Genomic DNA, 24,045 nt, shown 5'->3' with positions numbered 1-24,045 from the left:
CTGCTTATACAAAACATAGTTTATTAGAATGAACTGATTCTGTTTTACTATCCTGTTACTTATTCTACTTGACAAACAGAAGTGAAGAAAATGACGAATTGATTACCCGGGCTCATTTTCTTGAAATTTGCACATAATTCCCATTTGTGCTTTTTAGAATAAAGAAAGGCCTTACTGTAACAAATTAAGAATATGCATAACCTGTTATGACATAGTCATAGATATATAATAATATGGTCCAGAATTACAGTACTGTCTCGGAGTACATCATATTCAATATTCACTGGAGATGTCTTAGAGACATCTGTTGTAATTACAGGAACATGGTTTCTAATTCATTTAATTCCCTTTCCTACCTAAACTGTACATATAAGTGAATTTTAAGAGACTGTATAAATAAATTTTTAATTACAAAGTGATGTTATACAATACATTATTAATAATAACCAACAATGCATAATGTTTATGCATGAGTCCATTGGAAAGGCAAGCTAATATATGTCATTTCTAAAAGAATGCACTAATTTGTCCTGGATTTGTGAATGAAGTTGAATCCATGATGCAAACCATGAGTGCAATAAGTAGTTTCACATGCTATTTTATAGTCAAGAAACATCCTGTACTTAGAGCATTTAGGTATGTGATCAAGATCGTATTTTGCAGCTAGCCATGCAGTGGTGAAATTTGGAATAAGACCACTGAGTTGATAATACTTAGCTTTCCCAAACAGGAATAAAATGCTCTACGGCATCCAAGAACTGTGCACTCCTTACATTTCAGCACATGGAAATCACACTCTTATTGTAATGTGGTTTCTCCAGGAACATGGCGGCTTCCTTACACTAGCGGTAACAGATCTCTGATATCTCCATGGCCAGCTCCAGACACTCGCTGGTCTCATGGCAAGATTCAAAAAGGCTGCAGTCCATGTCACAGTTGCAATTGCAGTCATTGCGGGAGTGACCTTCATCTGCGGTGTGGTGGTATCTGTAAGAGGGGCAGCACACGTTGGTGCATACTGTTTCACATATGTCGGGGAGCATCAGGAGACAGTCCCAGAACTGGCAAAACAGACAGGTGAGGATAAGGGAGGCACACTCATCTGTTTAAAGCAGAAGAAAGAGAATAAACAGTCACGCATATGGGGCATTATCAAGGGTAGGCATGTGCAGTGGAGCTTGATTTCTTTATAGTCAACTCTTAATTAGTTATCCATACTGGGGATAATGTGCACTGTTTTTCTTTCAAGCTCTGCCTGCCCATGCTAGTCCCTACTCTACTTAAGTAATTGCTTTATTAACTTCCTGAGCATTTCCTACTGACTCCCCTTAATCTGCTTACTTAAAGTGCTGTCACTTCTCTAAACTCCTTTATTTACTTTGCCTGCAGAGGTGCTGGGAAGTCACACAATTATCTACCTCTCTGGAAGCCTTGCAGCTGTCTGAGAAATAGCAGGTTCTCCCCAAGTGCAGCAGCTTTCAGGCACAATTAGAGTAGGGGGCAAGGAAAGGCTGTACAAATTTCTGGCTCCTTGTCAGAAGACTTTGGTATTTGTTCGATGTGAATTCCCACAAATCTGCCACACCCATAGTCAAATGTAAGCTAAAAGCACATTCCAAAACATAAAAAAATTCAAAGATAAATAATTATACCTTTTTTCTTGTATTTTATTTTAAACACCTGTCCCTTTTTTCTTCTAGTTATATTAAGCCTTTATTTTATTTTTTTAAGTCTTGGTTTTATATTCAAATTAAATGAAATATGTCATCATATGCTTAAAAGGATATATATCTTATCAATCCTTTTTAAGAAAATTGGTTTAAAATTTTACTATGCAGACTTGTAAAAATCAGAAAAGTATCTCTAAGGCATTGAAAGTAATTGGTAATTCTAGCCAAACAGCTGTGATAGGCTATAGATTATTATACTTTTTTGTTTCCATAAAGGGAACTAATTTGAAGATGTAACAGATCTCTTGTTAAAATTATAACCTCCCTGTTTTTCACTTAATATTTCAGAAACATGAGGGACTTGCAAAGTGTAGGTAAATATGCATTTTAATATACCAATTAATTAAAATTAGCATCCTGAAGGTGTTTGTTGATGGTTGAAACTGACATTCTACCATGAATTGGAGAAAATTTTCCTACTATTGAATAACTTACCAGTCAATTAAAATTAAACTTTTATAATGGCTTATTTTTTTTCCCAACAAGAAAGATAATAGCTTTTGGCTTTTGATCTACAGTTGATGGAGACCATGCAATCCTGCAGAAGAGATACTATTCTCTGAGGAGTCTCATTCACTTACTTGTAGCGATGTTTTCCAGAATAATCCTTTTCTTTTATTGTTCATAGACTTGTTAATTTTTAAGAGAGAGCATAGAAACTTGCTCTAAAAAGAACAAATATTTTAAAGAAAGCTATTTTAATATGACGCTCATATGTAATCTTCATAATATGCAATATTGTGATTTATAAGAAATATAATTTGGGCATTCACATGACCACACGATTATTTCTTGAACATATTTGGTCTCTATCCACAGTTCCAGTCTCACAGCTCTTCAATTTCTAAAGTGTTGAGAGCATTAAAAGTGTCTTGTGATATTAATGAAGGCAACTTTTGAAAAACACGAGGCTGGAAGTTGTTTACCAGGGAAAACCACTGGCTGGTGGGTGGAACATCTAGTCCCACCCCCCACACTCTATCCTCCAGGGAAAGGAAGAGGGTGAGTTCAGTTGCCAAGGCCAGTGATTTAATCCATCATATTTGTGTAACGAAACCTCCATAGAAGGCCAAGAGGAGTGTGCTTAGGGGAGTTTCCAGAATAGTGAAGAATGGGGAGCATGGCATGCCTGAAGCGCCCTGCCTTTCCCCATACTCACCAGATGGATCCTTTCCATTCAGCTGTTCATTTGTATTGTTTGGTATCCTTGGTAACAAATCCTCGATCTAGTGCATAAATGGGTTCCCTGAGTTGTGTGCCATTCTAGCAAATTACTTGAACCTGTGGTGAGTGTCCCGGGAGCCTCTGATTTATAGCCAGGGGGTCAGAAGCACAGATGATGTTGAATTAAGAAGGGCACCTGAAGACTGAGGAGAGGGTGGTAGGATTCTTCTGTCTACAGCTGATTGGTCAAAAGCCAAGGTAACCCTGTGGGGCTTGCCTGGGGCTTACTACCTGCATTTGAAGTGGAGAGTTCAGCTTTAGGAGATTGTATCTTAAACTTATAACAGGGTGGTCCTCAGGAAAAGGGCAGGTTTCAGCTTCCCTACTCAACTGAGGATGGGTGGAGCTGTGCAAATAGAAGGAGAACCTGGAGGGGAGGGGGGAAGGAGGAAGAATAGAGAGCTAGAAGGAAACCTAGAGGAGATAAGGGGAGCAGAGATAATATGCACTGTATCTGGGTCCTGGACTGGTTGAAACAGGTGTGGTCAATGACAGAATTTATCTTGATTTTGCTATTTTCTTTTCAGGCTTATCTGGTCCTTTCTGTCCCTTTCCTATGGGTCCCCAACAAAAGGTGCCTTAGTCCTGTGGCAGACTCTTGGGCTTCATTGTCCCTGCTTTGGACCAGTCCTGTTTGGCTGAGCCTTTACGCATGAGGGGGGGGGGGGGACTTGGGTGCCTGATTGTTAACTACATTCTTTCCCTTCTCTGAATTGCACACTCATCATATTAAAGCTCCTTTCCAGAAAAGGTCTTTTGCACTAGAATGTGTTTTGTCTTGATGCTGTGGATGGCAGAACTGATATAGAGCAGGCAGTTTTGGAAGCTTGGAATGTTCCTCACCTGTCCTGTAACAGATTCAGATTCTGATGTTATTTCTGGGTAGATAGAGTCAAAACTGAGTTGAATGCTTGTGTCCCAGAATTCCTCTTTATGAGGAGGGCACACGTGCACATGCATGCATACACACACCCTGCTGGAACTGGGGCTTAGGATGTCACCAACATGCTATATAAAAATTTAAAGTGAGACCTGGGTAGATAGTGTCAAAACTGAGTTGAATGCTGGTGTCCCCAAACTACTTGTTTTGAAGAGCCCCTCTCCACACACGGGCGCGCGCGCGCACACACAAACACACACTCACACTCTGTTGGAATTGGGTCTCAGGATACCAACAACATGCGTTGTAAACATTTAAATTGAGGCCTAAACATTGATAAAAGAAACCTTCCTTCTGTCCCTCCTTCCTACCATCCTGACTCTTACCCTTTTTCTTTTCTGCTAAACAAGACACTGGTGGAGAACCACCCCCAGGCCTTTGTGACTACTTTAATTGCCACACATTGTGAAGGTGCTCTGGCCTCTAGTCAATATTTATAGTGTAGGAAGCATATGATGTACCTATGATGGTACCTACTGACTTCTTTGCCAGACTGGCTGTATTTTTTTTTTTTTTCACTTATATACAGTTTTTAGAACATTGCCAACACATCTTATGTCAGCAGTCATCATAAACCAGCCACAGAAATTCAGGAATAAGTGTATCACTATTTTGTGTATGCTTTGGGGGTATTTGGGGATCAAAGACTGGGACCTAAAACCTCATCAAGTTTTACCAGAGCCAAGATGCTACTACACTGCCCCTGGCAAAGAAGCTTTCAATGGAAAATACTCCAAGTATATACTCCAGGAGCCCCTACCTAGAAGCCCAAGATACTTTACTTACCCAGGGTATGAACATATTAAGGTACTGTCCTTTGAAGGACTAAGGTTGAAAGTTCAGTTTGCAGGTAAGTCAGGCTGGGTGTAGGGTGACTTGTGGACTTAGAAACTGGTGTTTCTTTTGGATTATGAATAACCTATTAACCTGTTTATAAAGTGGTCTTAATTGTCCTGAGGACATAAAAACATTTGATTCAATTTCTCTTGCCAACATCTCTTCCAGTTGGTAGACTTTGCAGGTCTCCACTTCTGATGTGCACTGTAGATTTTATTAAAAAAAAAAAAAAAAAAAGTTTTGGCCTAATCCTTTGGCCAAATTGGTCTTTGTTTCCTTCTACCTCTCTATTTTACACTTGTGAATAGAAGTAACTTTTTCCTGGTTTCTTAGTTCATCCCTTTTATTTGGTTATAAAAGGCAAAGTCTCTTGCTCAAAAAAAAAAAAAAAGGCAACATTAATGAATTGAAAACAGATTTTCTAAACTTTCATGTATGTTCTACACTTTTCCTAAATGACAAACAATTCTACATGAGCAGGAGCAGACAAGGTTGTTTTGCATATGGCCAGTTTTGGTTTGCACAAAAGCAACAAAGAGTTCAGAGGGGAATTTGAAACTGTTTGAGAAAAATTAGACTTCTCATTCTTTTGAAAGAATATATTTTCCTTTACCTGAGGGACTTCTTGGGACTTTAATGTTTAACAAACATAGTACTCAAAGCCATTTTTCCCTGATTAGCACCCTTTTCTTGGCCCATCTAAAGGCGATGCCAGGCACCCAACTGCCTACCTCACATTCCTTATGCAATGTTTTCAACATTTCTCACACTATGTATGACTGGAACATCCCAAGGCCAAATTGCATTATAGGCCTCCCTGCTTTCCATTACACAAACTTGTCCCCCTTCCAGCCTTCTCTTGTACAAACTCAGGTATATGTATCAGGAAATTAAGGCACTTTTTTGAAATTTTTCTTTTCCTCATCAAATCCGCCCATTTAAATTCTGTGCTGAGTCCTGTAGTTCTATCTTAAATTCTTATTGGAAATCCAGTGGCCTCTATCCACCTTCTCCAGAACTACCACCTTAGTTCTAGTAACCACTTGATATCAAGTCAATAACAAAATCCTCCTTTCTACAACACTGCTTCCACATGCTTCACATTTATCAACTCATGATATTAAAAAAAAAAAACAAACCAAAAACGTGGCTCTCCCTGGTGGTGCAACAGGTTAAAGCACCACACTTTGAAGCTCTCAGAAGCCACTGCACAGCAATTGTACCTAGGTCCTTCTCAACCTTTAGGCCTTTAGCTTAAAACACCTTCCCAAGAAGTCTCATCCTTGCTGAAAAGCATAGGTGCTTGCTATATTATTTCTTCTCGTTTGTTAAATTTTTGATTGTTAATTACTTTCACCTTCTAATAGAACCTAAATGAAAAACTGTAGTCTTGCTGAATGAGTAAATAAATGAATATTTGTTATTGAGGATTGTATGATCCCATTTTTTAAATGAAAGAACTCTGTCTTGGAGATTATCATGGACTCTCCTGAATCCTTTAACTGTGAGGTGGTGGAACAGGGATCCAGATATTAGTCTTTCTGGATCCAAACTTCATACTCTCTTTCCCAATATCTCATGTGCTGTTTCACATGAAGCAATTTTACACTCTATATGCAGCACACATAGGTTTCAGACTAACCCTGAGTTAAGTTTTTTCTTACCATCCTTGCTTTCAAGATGAGGAAATAACCTCAGATAGTTTAGGAAACACTGGTCATGGTTAAACTTTAAACTTAAGACTGTCTTCTGTGTGGCTCATCACTCTGGAGCTGGCGGCCTGCTACCCTGTTGGTGCAGGACTCCACAGGCTGACTGGCGGCCCCTTGTCCTGCATGCCATGTTCTTACCGTGTTCCACTCTATATCCCCAAGACTGGCAAAGTCTATTTTCTAGCTTCTGTTTTGTAGCTTCTGGCTGCCTGTAATCACTGGGGCGCAGTGACAGCAAATGGGAGGAGGAAGGCAGAGAGAACCTAAGGCGTTTCTCCTCCTTTCTGTTTTGGGTAGTGTCTTAGCACAGGTTGTGTTTTCTCATTGGTATTATCTCTTTCTGAACCCCTTTCTTTCTGTGGCTCTTGCTAATGTCGTATTCCAGTACTAGTGATCTATCTAGTAATGGTTATATGTGGCCAGTGTACTAATACCAAGTATGAGTGTCTTACTAGTGATCTGAAGGAATCAAGGAAAGAGGGGGGCAGAGTCTTTCTGTTGTTGCTAATTTCTGGGTGGCCTCTCTGTATCCTCTCTTGGATTTTCACCTCTTCTAATTACTTTGTAACATGTTAACCCAGATACTAAAGTCTCTTTATTGTACCACCTGCATCCCTGCATAGGCTCCATTTACTGCTGTCTGGGTACCATCTTGGCTCCAACTTTGTGCCTTCCAAAACCTGGATTAAAGACTTGAGATGCAGCCCAAACCTTCAGGCTATACAACCCAAAGTGGTATTTGGTTGTGAGCAAGAAGTGCCAGGACAAAGCCCCCCTTAGGGATGTTTTATTTTCTTCTTATACCTCTAGGGTATCTTTAGGATATCCAGGCTGTAATGTGCTAAGTGGTACCCTAATGACACTGAATGATTAATGTAGCTCCAGAGGGCTACTTGTACAATTGGGATTGGCTAATTAAGAGGGAGAGTCTGCCTCATTAGAAAGGATCAGGTTTAATTACAGTAGAAAGATAACAGTGCAAAGGAGTTTCCTAACCATTCTCCCAAATAAGAAGAGGATGGTTCTTCCAGAAAGGACCCTAGATAAACAACTACCCCTCTACCCCCTAAAACAAGGTAAGGGGGAAAGGGTGAAATAAATCTGCCCTAAAATCAGTATTCTAATATTGGTGGTTCCTGTTTCATCCATAGAAAACTCAGCATAGTACTGAGATGCATGGTACAATGACTCCAGCATTTGCTAAAAGTTTTTTTTTTTTTTCGTTAAAAAGTATAAAGTATGGTTCCTAATCTCCCAAAATTAAGTTATTATTATTCCTTTTTAAGTCTGTGATGTAGAATGGGAATAAATAAAGTGTGAGTGAATGTCTTTCTCTAGCTGGGGTATCATCCCTGATGTTATCAATTTTAATAGCTACTTAAATATGTCAAGATCTATTTAAGTTCAGACAAGCAAACGTAACAATCCAGTCAGTTCTTTAGAACTAGAATGACTTGATTTGGGTGATACTTAGTAAATTTGTGCTTATGCTTTTTTTCTGAGCAAATGAACTGAAATAATTATAAAATTGAAACATTTTCTAAGGTGACACTACTACCTTTAATTGTATAAAATTTACAGTGTAGAAAATGTAATCATTTTACTCAGTAGTCCATGGTGTAATTAAGACTATTCTTTTGAGGTATCTTCTATTTATGATATTCCTTTTCCACCTGGATGAGATATCTCAAATTCAAAATTATATATCAATTAGGTCTGTTCTCGGGATTCTTTCTAAGGAGACTATTTTCTAATATCATGTGTATCCATGATTTTATTAGCCACAGGGATGCTTTTGCAATCAGAACATAGAAACAGAAGCAGAGTCATGGATAGTGCTCTGGACTTTTTCCATTTTATTTGGGAAAGGGATCACACAGGATGAGCCACAATTTAATAATAAAGTAATGTTGCAGCACATAGTGTGTGATGTGCAGTAAAGATGCTTTTAAATTCCCATCAGAGCACACACCATGAACTGTGCTAATGGATGTAACACATTTTACAAAATCTGCATGTGCGAGGCTTTTCTGTCCTGTTTTAAGTGGGGCAATGTATATAAATAATAGATATTAGCAATTAAGCATCCATTCCTATGCACTCATTTATACATTTGAAAATAAATTAACCACAAACTACATGAAAGTGGATGCAATCTTCTCTTTTCCCTTCTGTTTCCCCTGCTGTTCCTGAAAGATATTTCTGTATTTATCTCAGTATGAACAATGACCCCAGCTCTCAATTTCTGCATCCTTAAATTAATTACTATCAAAAATTCTCTAAAGTGAAGCCAGTCTGACTTAACCCTTGATTTCCTTGATGTTTGCTCTTTAGAATAATGAGGGTTTCTTATCTCTATTTATGGGCCTTACTCTGGGTGTTTTAGTCTCTCTTTTATCCAGGTACCAAAAAATTCTTACCTAGTTGGGGGGATTTTTCACAACGTGAGAAAGGAAGAATAGGCTATTACCTATGTTGTCAACTTAAAAGTGAATTTCCTGGGTCATGCTGGCCTCAGTTCAGTCAGACCTTAAGAAAGCAATCTAATTCAACAGTCCACAAGAATCTCCTTTGCTCTTTTGAAGAGAGAGTAATCGGTTTTTTACTGCATGAAGCTCCTCAGTGTCACTTGCTATTTTAATGGAATAGTCATTTCGGTCCTTGTGTGTGAGCCCAGGGCTCAGGTATTATACTAGCTGCAATGGTACAGTTCAGTTTCCCAGGAAATATCCATGTTTCTGTACCAGCAGTACATGATGTGGGCATGGGCAGTGCCATTTTTAACTCTGGGATTTACTAGGACTCATAACAAGGAAGATCCATACATCCCTAATACAACCTGATAAATTGCTCTAGTGTCCAGATGCTTTTGCCGACAACTCCCCTGGTTTACACTGTTTCCTAACTGGCATCAAACTTCAACAAAGTCAGAAAGTTGGGCATCATCCTGAATTTGAGGTTATATCCTGGCAATCTATAGGACAAAGTTGGCCCAAAGCTGCTTGCTACTGGGAGTATCTGAGGCTTCAAAAAAGAAATGGAACTATTGCCAACACAAAAATTTGAAGATTTCTCATACTGTTCCAGATCTCTTAACTCTGGGCCTGTATTTCCTTTTGGCAACAATTAGCTAGAACTGAATGGAGACAGTGCTCTTCACCTTGCCACATTCCTCACCATGACATTTGCATTATAAATATATATTAATATATATGGATATGTATGTACATATGCATGTATATATACACATATTCAATATATACATACATATGTTTTAGAAATCTCCTCTCCCCTTAAATGTTATAATAATGAAAGCAAAGCTTGAATATCTATTATATAGCAGGTTCTGTATTGAGTGTTTTATATGTTATTTTATTTGAACTTCAAAACACCTATGGTGTGTCATTAGCTCAACTATGCAACTAAAAGTTTGATATTTGGATATGGTAAAAGCTTTTCCAGTTTCATGCAGTTAATAATTTCAAAGACAAGAGCTGAACTCTATGTTGATATTTATAATGCCAAAGTTCTTGTCATACAGTTTAATTTTCCCCTTATTTTCAAAAAGATTTATAAATTTAAATATGAACTGGAGATTATATCCAGTTACATTTCTTTTGAGAAACTATAAGCTTTTTTTAATTGCAGATATAGATTTTGATCTCTACAAAATTTGTGAATGTTTTGTTTCCTATAAATGCCACAGTAAAGTGAACCTGAATAAAATTCCTTGTTTTTGATGTAAGGTCCATGACTTTAAATTTGACTATGCTGATCATTTAGAACAAAACAACTTGAAATTGACTTTACAAATGAAAAGTGCCTCGTGTCCATGGATGGGTTGACACTGATTTGCAGGAATCAGAAGGACTCCTCAAGGAGTCAAGCCCATTTTGCACAGCTTGCTGATGTAAGTAGGCATCTGGATATTTTACACAGCCTATTCACATTCCCAGCATTTCAATGACAATCTACTCTGCTTTCTCCTCTGGTCTAGAGTCATGGACTTAATAGTTTCAGACCTGGGAACAGAAAGCAGTTTGCCTTTTTTTTAATCAACTTCTCAGCACCATAGCAAAAATGACTGCACTTGACCTGTTATTCAAAGCACTGCTTTCTACTCCCAACTTTGAGAGCAAACAATCTGCCAAGCAACTCATATTGTAAAGTGACCTTGACATGTGTCATTCACCAAGGTTTTCAAATTGAAATCTTCCTGTTTAATATTCATAGACTTTTTTTTTTTTCCCTAACAGCATATGTGATGATTTTACAGAGGCTGGGGGGTGGGGAGTTTTATTTAGACATGGGTTGATTCTGAGAAACATACCATCAGTGTCTCTCTGATGAACTGAAGTATCAGTTTGGAGGTAGGAAAATTTCGTTTGGCATTCTTCAAGGGAGGACAGTGATGTGCTGGATTCTGAGGATTCTGACAGTTTTTTCTCACTGGGGGTTTCCTTGGCTGGTCCATCTGTGATATTGAATTCAGATACTGAATTTATAACGATAGCATTAATGGGTTTCTCGTCTGCATGCTTTTCATTTGTGAGTTGCGTATCTAGATGAAAAAAGAAAACACATACACAAATCCACTATAGTTGACAAGGCCTGGTGGTCTCACAATGGATATTTGCAGAAAATTTCACATTCCATATTTTTGTAAGAGTAAAGTCTTATTTAAAAGAACAGAACATTATTGAGCAGGATTATTTTGTGTAACAATGTAAGTTAGAATAAAAGTGCAGTAGTTATAAAATTATATACAATTTATAAGTTTCACCTTTCAGAGTAATTTATAACTTATCCCTGGTTTACTTTAAGTCATGAGTGACAAAGATCAATGAATTCATTCACTTAGGTTAACAACATTTATAGTATGTTGTGAGCTTATTCTCATAGAAGTGAGTGTTTTAAAGATCTGTTTTTTTATATACAAGAACTAGGGTATAGACCAGAGGTGTGGGGGGTGAGAGGATTCACCAGAGACAGAGTGGGGGTCAGAACAGGTGGATCTACTGAAATACAATGTTGAGGGGAGCAGCAGGAGAGACAGGAGAGGTTTGCTGCGCCATGTACATCACCTCCCTGGCTGAGGATCAACTCTGCTCTACTGGCTGGTGATAGCTTGATGCTAACCTCTGCCCCAGGGAGGGCTCTAGTGAGTGTTTTACTAATCTGAGAATCAGCAAAAGATCTTAAGTGCTGGGTATACTAATCTATTGATGTAATCTCAATCAAGGTATTTTTATTCTGCGTCTACACGCTTCAGCTTTCTCTCCTGTGTAAGAGAAGTGAACACGTTGAACAATCTAGTTCATTATTACTTATGTCCTCAGACTCTAAATTGTTAACCTTCTCTCTGCCTTGGTGTTGCTGTTGTTCTCTTCATGTGATAACCTACTTGTCTTAGGTGTATATTTCTTGGGAACATTCTTTATCTCCAGATACCCTCCAGATGCAATTGTGAGGCTTGTCCAGGAACTTTTCACACAGTCCTTCCTTGACTGAGATTCTAACTTGGAAGAGCATAGAGGTGGCTGAGAAGAATTCCTACACTGTAACTGAGCACCTGTTACACAAGTGCAAGGGAAACAGTGGCCACCGGCCTTGGCTTTTATACCATCAACTACGTTAGCAAAGAAATAGCTGTTGAAGTTACAATAATGCATGTATTAAAGAGGAAAATATGATGGAAACATCAGACTGGAGAGTGGGGTAGTTAATTTATAACTTATCCACACCCATCTTATGGAAAAAAAAGATTTAACAGAAGACATTCTGAAGTGTGCAGCTTGACTGATTCCTGGGGACATCTTAAGACCTAAACAAGGAAGAGGCTTTATAATTTGATGTCACTAATGGGAGAGAGTGAAGATATATCCCTCATTGCTGGTCCAGTGTCCAGCTGACATAGTAATGCTCCTGCAGTGATGGAAATAGGCAATAAAATTAGCTGCCTGTTTTTATTTTGCTATATTTAAGCAATTTAGTCCAAGAAAAGAATTTTCTAGGTCCATTTTCTTTGTCTTTCAAAAGTTGCTTCTTCATTTGGGGCAGATAGAACTCTCTACTTGGCCTCAACTGCTAGGACAGTTGCTTCCATACTGCTGATAGAGGCATCTGGGGAAAAAAAATTTTGAAAAAATCAAAAATGTTTTTAAAGCCCAGACAACCCCTTCTATCTCCTCTCCTCTCCCAAAGAGTTTAAATCAAAATCCCCATGGATTCTTGAAACTCTCTAGATGATTGTGACCTGCAGACAAGTTTGGGAACCAGAGCCTAGGGACCTTCTCCTTTTGAGAGTGGAAGGAGGAGAGAACTGTCCTCTAACTTGTGCGTCAGTAGTTTTCAGAAACCGAAAGGCTCTTAACTGGCACGGGAGAGGACAAATATGTTTCACATAATTGTTTTAGGTCATTTTTGTTTCTTTCTGAGACTCCAAACAACCTTGGCTTTCTACAAATTTAATTTTTATTGCCTCTTTCTTATGCCACTGACTTTAAATTTCATGGTTGTTCTTTGATTGACCCTAAAAAGAACAGATAGAAATTGGGGAGTAGTCATCTATTGTTAGTAACAATAGATGTATAATGTTGAATAGCTTGAATTAGGTAAGAGATTGGGAAGCTCTTGGCCTTCTCTAACCCAAAGGCCACGAAATTAACAATCAGATGAGGATGATAAAACTAATAACTTTCTTATCAAAACTTCCAGTAAAATAAATATCACAAATAAATGTCCATTCATACTATGCTTTAGAGCTGTACTTGTGTTTTGTATTTGGGGGGAGATACATTTTTTCAGTATTTGGGAGGATTGAAGGATGTTTCTGTTCTCTATCCACTGAATACTAGTACCACCCATCACCCCAAGACATAACAAACAAAAAATGTCTCAGTGTAAAATGTCGCCAAATTTCTTTGTAGGGAAAAATCACCAAAGTTGAAAACCAAACCAGTGCTTTACATATGCACACATACACACCACAGAGCTGCATGCATTTTCTTTTAAACTTTATTTAACTTAAGCATCATGAAGTCTGTAGGAGGTAGATATTGTCACTCTTCGAACAGATGGGAAATGTATAAATTGGCTTTTCCAGTTAACAGGTGAATGAGGGTAACTAAAGCTTAGACAGTTTATTGAGATAAGTCGCTCATGATGTCTTCATTAGTAAGTGGTAGTAGTGGGATTTAAAACCAGGCTTGGTGGAGTTCAAAAACCTTGCTCAAGGGACTGTGAGATGGTGAGCAGGTGAATTGGTGATGGGGGTTCTATGGGGCTACACCTGAGAAAGAAAGCAAACATGCAAAAATAAAAAAAATGAACAATGAAGTAAAATATATATAATTAAGTTATTAAAAAAATCTTGCTCTTATCCTTGTCTCATTATATTACACAATATTTTCTCTGATTTAGACTTAGCTTTTATCTCTGATTTCTTCTTACTGAGATTGCTCATTAGCAATAACCCTTTTCGCCCTAAATCCCACGATGAGTCACCTTCCCAAAATTGAGCTTTGCAAACAACTTAGCTTAACAGAGACACTTTTTCCTCAGCAGTCCTGGCAAAGCAAGCAAGACCACCTTCTTGCACTCAGGAAATCCTGCCTATTTGGTTACAGCCGCTTTATATCATTAATGAACAGCCTAGAAAGTACTGATAGATAACGAAACCTTGATGAGTATAGAGATTGAAGCAGCTATTTACTTACAGAATTAATTTACAATCAGCTCAAATTATCACACGTAGTCAGGCTGCATGTAATTTAAATTGCCTTTACACAAAGTAATTCAGTAACAAAAAAAAAAGTTGGATAGAGGTTACTGGAATGTAGGAACATGCGGAGAATACAGTATACAGCCAAGTGGTATATGAATCTCCTTTTAATTTTGTGACAATTTTAAGTATAGCATTTTGAATGTAAGTTGTGTGCTACATTAAGCAACCATTTGAAGACACAGGGCTTGTACTGAGAGAATTTTATGGAGAAGTTAAACTGCCATTCATAAAGTTATTTTAATGCTCTATCTCTGTTTATATTTTTATTTTTTTTTCATTCCTCAGTGGGAACTATCTGTTGCTCATTAGAAAATCTGACATATACACATTTCAGAACCCAGTCTGTTCAACCTAAAATTCTGACATCTGAAGTGAGTCACAATTTTTGAGTGAATGCTACTGACATCTTCCATCTTTTATAGATGGAATGCTAACAATAATTTCACCAGATTCCTTCTTTTGCGGTGTTATTTGACATTGTACCCAAAGTATTATAAAGTAGCATAAGCTAAAAGGAGAAACATATAAAAAGTGGTATCACAACTTCTGCAGAGAAAACTATTTTGGAATTAAATAAGGAACTCGTGAAACTATATTTGGGATGTTATACATAGTTCTTGACATTAACTTAGAGAAAATAATTTTTTTTCTCAACAGAAAAAAAAAACAAAATTAGGACAGAAATTAGAAACTCCACTGTATTTCTTAAGAAAAAAAATTAAAGCATGTATGAAAATCAGTGATAAAGGAAACTTATGTTTGGGCTAGAAGTAATTGTTGAACTAATGGGCATAAACCTAAGTAACAAAAGGCAGAGCATTAGCAAATGTTACTCATTTAATAGCAAATGTTATTCATTTAATTCAGTTAACATTTACTGTATTTCCACATGTAATAGGTGCATCAATGTTATAGGAATTGTTAACTTATTTTTGGTTATTGAGGAAGTTTTTTATGATTTTCACTTTTGCTCACTAAATGTGATTTTGTAATTGCTGCATGCCTCTATTTCTCTCTCTCTCTATATATATATACACACACACACACACACTCACACACACATGCACACACACATTCAAATTATGAATAAGTAGCATCTCTTCTTACCTGGCCCCTTTGATTATATTTTTGTGTTTTCCATTCCTTTTCTCTCCCTCTCTCTTCATTTAATTCTCTGTCTGATCTGCCCTGTCTTATTAAGTTCTTTCCAAACCTCTAGCTCGTCACCATTTTTATTCTTTAAGACTGTTTGCTGGGCCTGCCTAGTGGTCTAGGGCTTGAATCTTAATATCACAGATATGGCCTGGGTTCAATTCCCAGTCAGGGAGCTGACCCATATATTGTGCAGCAGACCTTTCCCATCCAGCCTTTTGGCCCCCTTCGTGGTTTGGTTCAGTGAGTCCACTGGTTCTGCTCCCCACTCTGTCTCTGGTGAGTCCTCTCATCCCCCACACCACTGGCCTGTATGTCAGTTCTTCTGTGCAAAAATAAAAGACTTTTCCCCCTGGTTTCTGTCTCTGTATCCTACCTTTGAAGGTTGTATCATCCATAATTAAGTCACAACTTAATTATTTTCTTTGTGAAGCTGACTCAAAAATGTCTATGCAGTCAGTCAGACAAATTTACTGAGCAAAAACTACATGTGAAGTTCTGTGCTAGGTACTTGGGAATTCGGAGAGTCTTAGTTTCAGAGTTGCTACAAGCTGCAGGCTCCTACTTGAAACGGACTGCTAATTATTTTATTTGAATTATCAACCAAACTCTCAAAATACACATATAATCTCTCTCCTAAGTTTCCTTCTTCTCAAACTGAATAACTGTGAATATCTCTGATGAATTCACTATTTAATCTCTTTTCATTGTATTGTCATTTTACTTGTCCTGTAGGCTTAAAGCCAGTTTTTGATTTGTGTCATCTCTTCATGCAATCAATTACCAGTGTTTATTTACTCTTCCTTCTAAATAGCTCCTAAATGGATCTCTGTATTTTCATTTCCATAATTACCACTCATGTTTAAACATCTGTACCCTCAAACCTGAGGTAATTCCATAGTCATTGTTCTCAACTTTAGTGACAGTCTTCTCTAAGCTCTCTTTACACATTACACCAAAGATGATGTTTTGAGCAATATTCTTCAGATAATATTACTCATCAATAGGAAGCAACACACACTAGCTATTAGTAGCGAATTGTTACCTGATGTTTTTCCTTTCTTGGTTCTCATTTACCTATCCATTGTATGCCAAGTTGCCTTTCAAACAGGGTAGCTTGTTAACTTTTTCTTATGAGAAGTAAGCTCCAGAAGTCTATATGAAAACAATTAGATAAACCTTTAAGACTGAGTGACTTTAATTTTGTACTAGATGGAAACACTTAAGGTGGATATGTATTTCAAATGAATGACTATTTTTAAAGCTATAGTGGTGCATTATATTTTTCTTTTGGATTTAAACCATGCTGCAGCTTAGATTTTAGTATTGTAATGGTAATTAAAATCAGATCAAAGCAGGTAGGTGACATTTTAAGGTATAGGCTACAAAACCATTAACAAGCAATCATGGTTAGTGGAAGTAGTTAATTGAAGTTGATACTATAAAGGGGAAAAAGCTTCTTCCTTTGCATGTTGTTATAAAGTTCACTCAAATGTCAGAAATGATTTTTTTTATTAGAATACATGGACAGCATTCTTCACAATGGGTGGTAATTACAATACACAAACACAGGAAAGTGTTCAATAGGATCAATCATGGTGAAATTTTTGAAAAGGACTAGACTCACATTTTCTAGATCACTGTAGTATAGATTAATATTATTGTACTGAGTAAAATTTGAAAACTATACTATGGCTAAAGATGTAACAAAATTAAGAAGAACTGTGGCTAAAGATGTAACAAAATTAAGAAGGATTCCTCGGTACTAGTGAAGGCAGAATGTAATTAATGTTCAAGTAAGCTATATTGTCAAAAAAATTACATTTTTTTTTTTTTGGAAGCTGAGTGGCATAGTTTTGCCATGCTGAGATCTCTTCTGAGATCCCTTTTTGAAAGAATGAAAATAAGTGACTCATGGGATATTCCATTGATATATCCTATAGCTAGATTGGACAAAACAAAATCTGGAGTTCATTAAACCTATTTGGGGGAGGGAGTAGAGAAGAATAAATGAGATACATAAACTGAATATATTTTCCTTTCATTTCCAATGTCAGTTCTGATTAGATGATGTCCTTTAAAGACTTTCAAGTTCAAGCACTAGTTTTGTATATCATTGTTTTGGTTTGCTTTCTGCCGACTTCAACTAAAACTCTGCCTCAAAAAAATATTAGATGGAATGTTTATCAAGGACTATGACAAGAGGACATTTTAATCCTTTTCAATCAGCCTTAGTCAATCTTTTTTCAAAAAGAGAGAAAAAGTGAAAGAATATTATTTTTCCAGAAATAATAGCAGTGAGTGTTCAAGGTGAAAAGGATTAGAAGTCAGAAGGAACTGAGAGAAGAGGTGGAATGTAACCCTCTTCCCAAGCTTCCACAATACCTGCAAAGCAACAGCCATCTTTTGGGGTCAAAGCCGGTTTGAATTTTTGCCTAGTTCTTCTAGATCACTAGCTATGTTTGCAACATGCTATGGTGTCTTGTATCTATGCACAGATATAGGTTAAGCGATATATACTTTGATAGCCAGATCATAAGATGTAACAAGGAGTGATCCACTTCAAAAAGTTGAAACTTCTTCAGACATGAAATCAGTTTGCAGTTATGAGTGTCCATTTTCATCTTTATGCACTTAACTTCAGTTTGATGTTTATATAAAGTGTCTCAAGAAGTAAAGATTATGTTATCTCTGAAAAATATCTGCTAATAATTTTTATAGCTTACTGCACTTGGATTAGTAATAGGTTGAAGGCTCTATAAAAATAAAGGAAGCCAATCAGGCTATAAACTCATGATAATTGCTTTTACATATACAGTAGAACTTTTTTTACTGTCATTGTTTAAATATAAATGTTAAAAATTAAACTATAATTATTGAAAATATTCTCTATGTTAAAGCCATCACAATTTATTCATTCCAACAATTTGAATGTCATTTAAAGTCTTGTACTTGCATTATCTCATTTGTGCCTCACAAGAGTTTTGCAAAGTATTATTATCACTATTATGTAAATGAAGGAGGGTCAGAGATTTTAGTGGTGAAATTTTACCCAGCTGGTAAGGGGCAAAGCTAGTACTTGAACTTATGTCTTCTATTTCCCATGACAATCAAACTTTGTATTCACAAAGTGTTTTATGAAACTAGGTCCTTTAAAATGAGATGGAGACACATTTCTGAAGTAGAACTCCTTTGACATGATTATAAGTCATTTTATCTGTAAGCCCTAAACCAATACTTCTTGGTAACTGATGACTTCATTTTGCAAACTTTCCCCTCAAAACCCACATGCCATCTTCTAGGTGAAGTTTCCTACAATTCTTCCCCTCAAATGAAATTAATTGTTCCCTTTGGGAGCCCCCAGAGGCCTGGGATGGTAACCTCATTCTAATCCTTACTTCCGTTTTGTGTAATTAATTGTTTGTATATTTTCCTTCCCCTTTCTGATAGGAGTTCCTGTAGGACCATGCTCCATTCTTCTGCACTTAGCAGAGTCTGGAAAAACTAAGAATTAAGTAAAATTCAGTTGACACATGAACCGACTGACAGGTTGAATGTGGGGTGTCTCAGTTTTTAGTTGACAATTGACTTATTTTCCCTGGGATAGGTTTTCAGAGCCAATCTGCTATCTGTCTCCCTGCCCCATTCTTTCTCTTTATAAAGTAATTATAAATACTTATATATACATTTAAAAGATTTATTTGTTTATGCATACAGAACTGGGGTACAGGCCAGTCTGAGGTGCAGGGGAGGTAAGAGGATCACCAGAAATGGAGTGGGAAGCAGAACAGGCATATCGATGAAGTACACTGGTGAGGGAAGCAGCAGGCAACACAGGAGAGGTCTGCTGCCCATGTGAGTCATCTCTGGGGTGAGGATCAAACTCTCATTGAAGCGACTGTCGCTAGCTTACAGTTTTGCGTCCTAATCTCCATTGTGCCATCAGGGAGGGCTGCCGCCATTCTTGATATGCTAGTTAATACTGATGAAAGTCTAAAAATTCCTTTTGTTCCAAAAGTATATATTGATTTTTATTTTGATTTGAAAGTAACACTTGCATTTGTTTTTGTAAAACTGTGAAAACTACCAAGAGACACAAAGGAAATAAAGAATCAAATTCTATTACTAACTTACATTATTATATTTGTTTCACAAAAAGGTATTGGGAAAGACTGTTAAATATATTCTCTGTCTGTGTGTATGATGTATGTACACACACGCGTGCATATATATATGTATGTGTGTATATATATGTGTGTGTGTGTGTGTATATATATATATATATATATATATTAGGAGATATATTAGATCTGGATGATAAATGAAGTGAGATGAGATTTTATGTGTGTGTATGTAATGTATATAATATGTAGATATATGAATATATTGGCCTTAGATTCATCAATTGCTTCTCTAGGAACTTTGCAGATATTAATTAATACATTTTATATTCCCAGCAATCCTATGTGGGAGTGTGGACTAGTTTCATGCCTAGTTTTTTGATGAGGATACAGGAGCACAGAGCTTTAAAGTAACTTGCCAACATCATACAATTATTAAGTGAAAGAGCTGGGATTTTAACTGAAATAGTCTGTTTCCAGCTCCATGCTTCTGTTATGCTATAACATTTGTCTAGATAGTGATTAAAAAAGAAAATTTTTACTAAGGTTTTATTAAATATTTAATATTATGTTACTATTGTATCATGAGAATTTCCCTGCATTCTCAAGGTTATTAAAACATCAACTCAAATGTCACCTCCTCCGAGAGGCTTTGTTTAAAACTAAATCTGTAGTAGTCAATCTTAACCAGGGCAGATGCAGGCCCCTGAGACCACTGGAAATACCAGGGGATATTTTTTTTTATTGTTAAGACTGCGGTTAGTGCTTTTAGTAAGTAGAGGAGGTTGCTAGACATCCTGCATTATATAGGTCTCCAGCCTCCCTAAAACAAACAAACAAACAAGCAAGCAAACACCTCACAAAGAACATGCTTTCAAATGTCAATAGTGTTACCTTTGACAGTTCTTATGAAAGTGGTCCCAAACCCTCACCAGCCCCCACATCTAAATCTCACCATTACACAATCTTCATAGTGCTTTTCAGTATTCTGAAAATGTCTTGTTTATTTGTTTATTTGCTTGGCGAGTGTATGGCTCTTCTACACGTGATTTGAAATATCACCTTTCACAATGGCTTCTCTGTATTAATTAATTGCTATTACCTAGAGAAGTACCTGGGACAGAGCAGGTAATTAATACATAGGGAGTCAGGGAATACATAGCAATTCTTGCCGGGTATGTCATAAATTATTTAACGATCATTCTATTCAATAAAAATGTAGATTGTTTTCAATTTTTCTATCATAAGTACTTTTAAAATAAACATTATTTTCATGAATCTTTTCATGTAGCTCTTTTTTTATGTACATTGAATTCATAAGGAAGGACTTATTAAATTAGTTGCCAAATTTCCTGTGCTGTTAATATAATTTGCTGATTGCCTTCCAGAAAGATTGCTTTGATTTAAATTCACAATGACAATAACTGGGAGAAGTTTGTCCACTCTTCTTTGGACAATTAAATACAGATTAAATATTTATCATTAGAATAACATATTTATCAGTGCAAAAAGAACTTTGATTCAAGTCTCCTATTTTGTACATCTTAAAGAATAATCTCAAGGGAGCTGGATGGTGTGTTTTGTTTTTGTTTTGTTTTGTTCCCCCCCCCATACTGAGTGTCTTTTGGTGTAATTTTTGTTCTACAACTACATTTCATGGGTGATTTTGCAGTATCTTGTGTTTTATGGATATGGAGAGTTAAAAACACTCACTTGAAAATTATAGATCAAGACATTATGGTTTAAAATACTTATTAAATGATTGACAATCTGATTTGAGTTATTTGGTTTGTTCAGATGGTTCTTGCCTTGGATCATGAGGGTTCTGAGGTTGCATAATGGTTGACAGAGACTGGTTTTAGCAAGTAGGCCTGGTGTGTTAGGGTCTTCCTATACTGTCTTTGTAAGTGTAGGGTAGGGGTTAGCTCTTTTCAGTGGCCCTGGAAAGGCCAAAATTCAACCATGCTATGTAGAAGGGCAAGAGGTAGCAGGAGGAAGGGAGTGAGGGAGAACATCAGGTGTTTAGCCACAGTTCTTTTTGTCCATTATGTGTGCCCAATGTATTAAGTAATCTACCAAAGGCCTGATTAGGGGTTTAAGAATTATTTTCCTAGTGACCTGCCTGGTAGAACTTTTAGACCACTGGTCTCCAAAGCAGCAAATATTGATATATACCTATGGGAAGTCTAAGTCTAGCTAGTGGAGTGAAAGCATGTCTTTACATTTTTTAAAAATCCTAATATGACAGCTATTTTGCTTTTTTAATACTGTATATAGCAGTTACTATGGCAGCATACATATCTATTGTGTGTGTGTGTATACATAAATGGAGCTTCTAATTCCCCCCTTTATACTAATAAAGGTTTATAAAAAAAAAAAACGGGGCCACGGGTCTTACTAATAGACTAAGTTTAACTCTCTACATCCTTCTGACTGAAGGAAATTCAATTTTCTCATGCTTCCTTTGGTGTCTAGGGTGTGGTCGCTGGAACCCTTACAGCCACAGCAGCTGCAGTAGTGGCCTGAGTAGACTTTTCCTCTGAGTTTCTATAGTGGTAACAGGATTAACAGACTCTATTCTGGAAGTACTTGGGTGACATAACACCTCCCAGCAGAACTATTCCTGACAAGGATGTGCAGATGGAAATGCATATTTATGTCACTTAAAGCCTACCAGAGACACAAGGATATGAGCTATAACAATAAATAGAAAAAAAAATTTCCAGCGTTTTTGGTAACCCATACTCAAGTGCATTGACTGTGCTTGGCGGAAGACCTACAGCTTGCTCTTTGTCCAAGCATAAAATATTCAGCATTCAAGCATGTGAAGGTAGACTATTCTGAATACATTTTAAAGTGTTAAAACAAGCTAGTACAAAGTTAAGTTGAAAAATGTAGAGTTGTAAATATAATAGGACAATACCGTGAAATGTTTGGAACATTTCAAGAAAATACGTGTTTTAAAAAGTGTTTATTTATTCCATTTATTAATATAAAGATTTATAACTTTATTTTTAAGGGTCAAATAGTCATGGAGTCAAGGCTTTGAAATTTAACATTGTTTTGTGGCAAACCTTGATATACTTCTAAGTTCCTCCTAAAAACACCTCTGACAATATAGAAAGAGAAAATGCTCATATTCACAAAATATGGGTTTGATAGTCCAGGAAAAAATTTGCATTACATATCAACCCATTAGAATTGAGCTGAAGAATTGAAAAATCAGTCTGGCACTTATGCTAGCTCTGCTGAGAATGAAATGAACAACCTTTATTTTCCTCCTATTTCGGGTTCAGAAATCAATATTTTGTGTCAACCAGGAAACTGGGCTACCATCTCTTTTGAAGAGATGTACTTTTTGATCTGGCCAGAAAACAATAGTTTTTTGTCAGTGTAACAACCCAGAAATGATTTGTTATAAAAAGGAAGGAAATTAAAATAAATGTGTCAGGTTTTTAGTAGGTGTAAGAAGAAATTGTGAAGAAAAAGAGCATTTTTAGTGGCCAAGAAATTGAGGTGAAAAGCCTACATGAGTGATCCAAATGGCCATGGTGAAATAAATTCTGAAGTAATAATTGTAATTAAAAAATTAAAACCTCATTAAGGGCAATAAAACACAGAATTGACACTGCAGAAATGTTAATTGTAATGTGGAGAACAAATATGAAAAAGTCTCCCAAGGTTCAAAAGTTAAGGGAAAGGCTAAAGTTATAATGATTAAAATGATGCTGGAGCAGAGGTCAGGTTGCACAGATTTTACTGAGACATCGTTTCCTAAAGATGAATTCAAAACACTTTCAGCACAGCACAGGTTTGTGTAAAGTCTATGGGCTGAGTACAAACAATTTTTAAATGTGTAACTCACTGTCTGAGATTTAATAAAAGAGACCACTAATCCTGGAAAGCATTTTCTATAACAAACAAAGATCTTTTTCAAACACCCAGATAGGTAAAACCAGATCATAGAAGAAAGGACTGTCCTGAAATTATCCACCAATTGTTCTTGCACAAAACAAAGTTTCAGAAAATAGCAGTGATTTTTTTTTTAAATTTTGAGAGAACAAGATTGTGCTTCAGTGGTTTTCTCCTCAGTTTGTCTCCTCTGTAGGAAAGTACAATGATGAATTCTTATCCTATATTATCAGAAGAAAATACACTCCTTCTAGAAAAGTAGCCAAATGAAGATGTATTTTATTTATTTATGTATATACCCTATGGGGTTTAGGCTGGAGATGTGGACGTGAGAGAATTCACTAGAGACAGAGTGGGGAGCAGAGCAGACAGATCTACCAAAATACCGTGCTGAGGGGAAGCATAGGATCAGAACCGTGGCTGGGATTGAACTAGGCCACAGGGCAAGAGCGTGATGTTGAGACTTAACAGCTGAACCACCCAGGAGGCCTGAAAATTTATTTAAAATCATATTATTGCTTATATTTTGCTTAGAGAGCAAAATCAATGTTGGAAATTCAATTTTTTCTAAGCAGTGGTGAGGAAAAACTGACAGTTTGTCCTAAGGAAATAACAACTGATTCAAATTTAG

The 24,045-nt window shown here is 36.7% G+C and overlaps 1 protein-coding gene across 1 annotated transcript in view; it reads right to left on the bottom strand.

The window, feature by feature from the left end:
• Positions 1 to 42: 42 nt before the first annotated feature.
• LOC105854738 overlaps positions 43 to 24,045 on the bottom strand; it is a 111,278-nt gene continuing 87,275 nt past the window's right edge. The window contains exons 4-5 of the mRNA XM_012735160.1: positions 10,774 to 11,004; positions 43 to 1,102 (exon numbers count right to left, since the gene is read on the bottom strand). Of these exons, the coding sequence (XP_012590614.1) occupies positions 843 to 1,102; positions 10,774 to 11,004 (491 nt within the window). The 3' untranslated portion in view covers positions 43 to 842. The remainder of the gene's footprint in view (positions 1,103 to 10,773; positions 11,005 to 24,045) is intronic.

This window comes from Condylura cristata, unplaced genomic scaffold, assembly GCF_000260355.1.
Source record: "Condylura cristata isolate star-nosed mole 26May11 unplaced genomic scaffold, ConCri1.0 scaffold00004, whole genome shotgun sequence".
NCBI classification, from domain to species: domain Eukaryota; kingdom Metazoa; phylum Chordata; class Mammalia; order Eulipotyphla; family Talpidae; genus Condylura; species Condylura cristata.
This window is presented reverse-complemented; position numbering and strand designations above follow the sequence as displayed.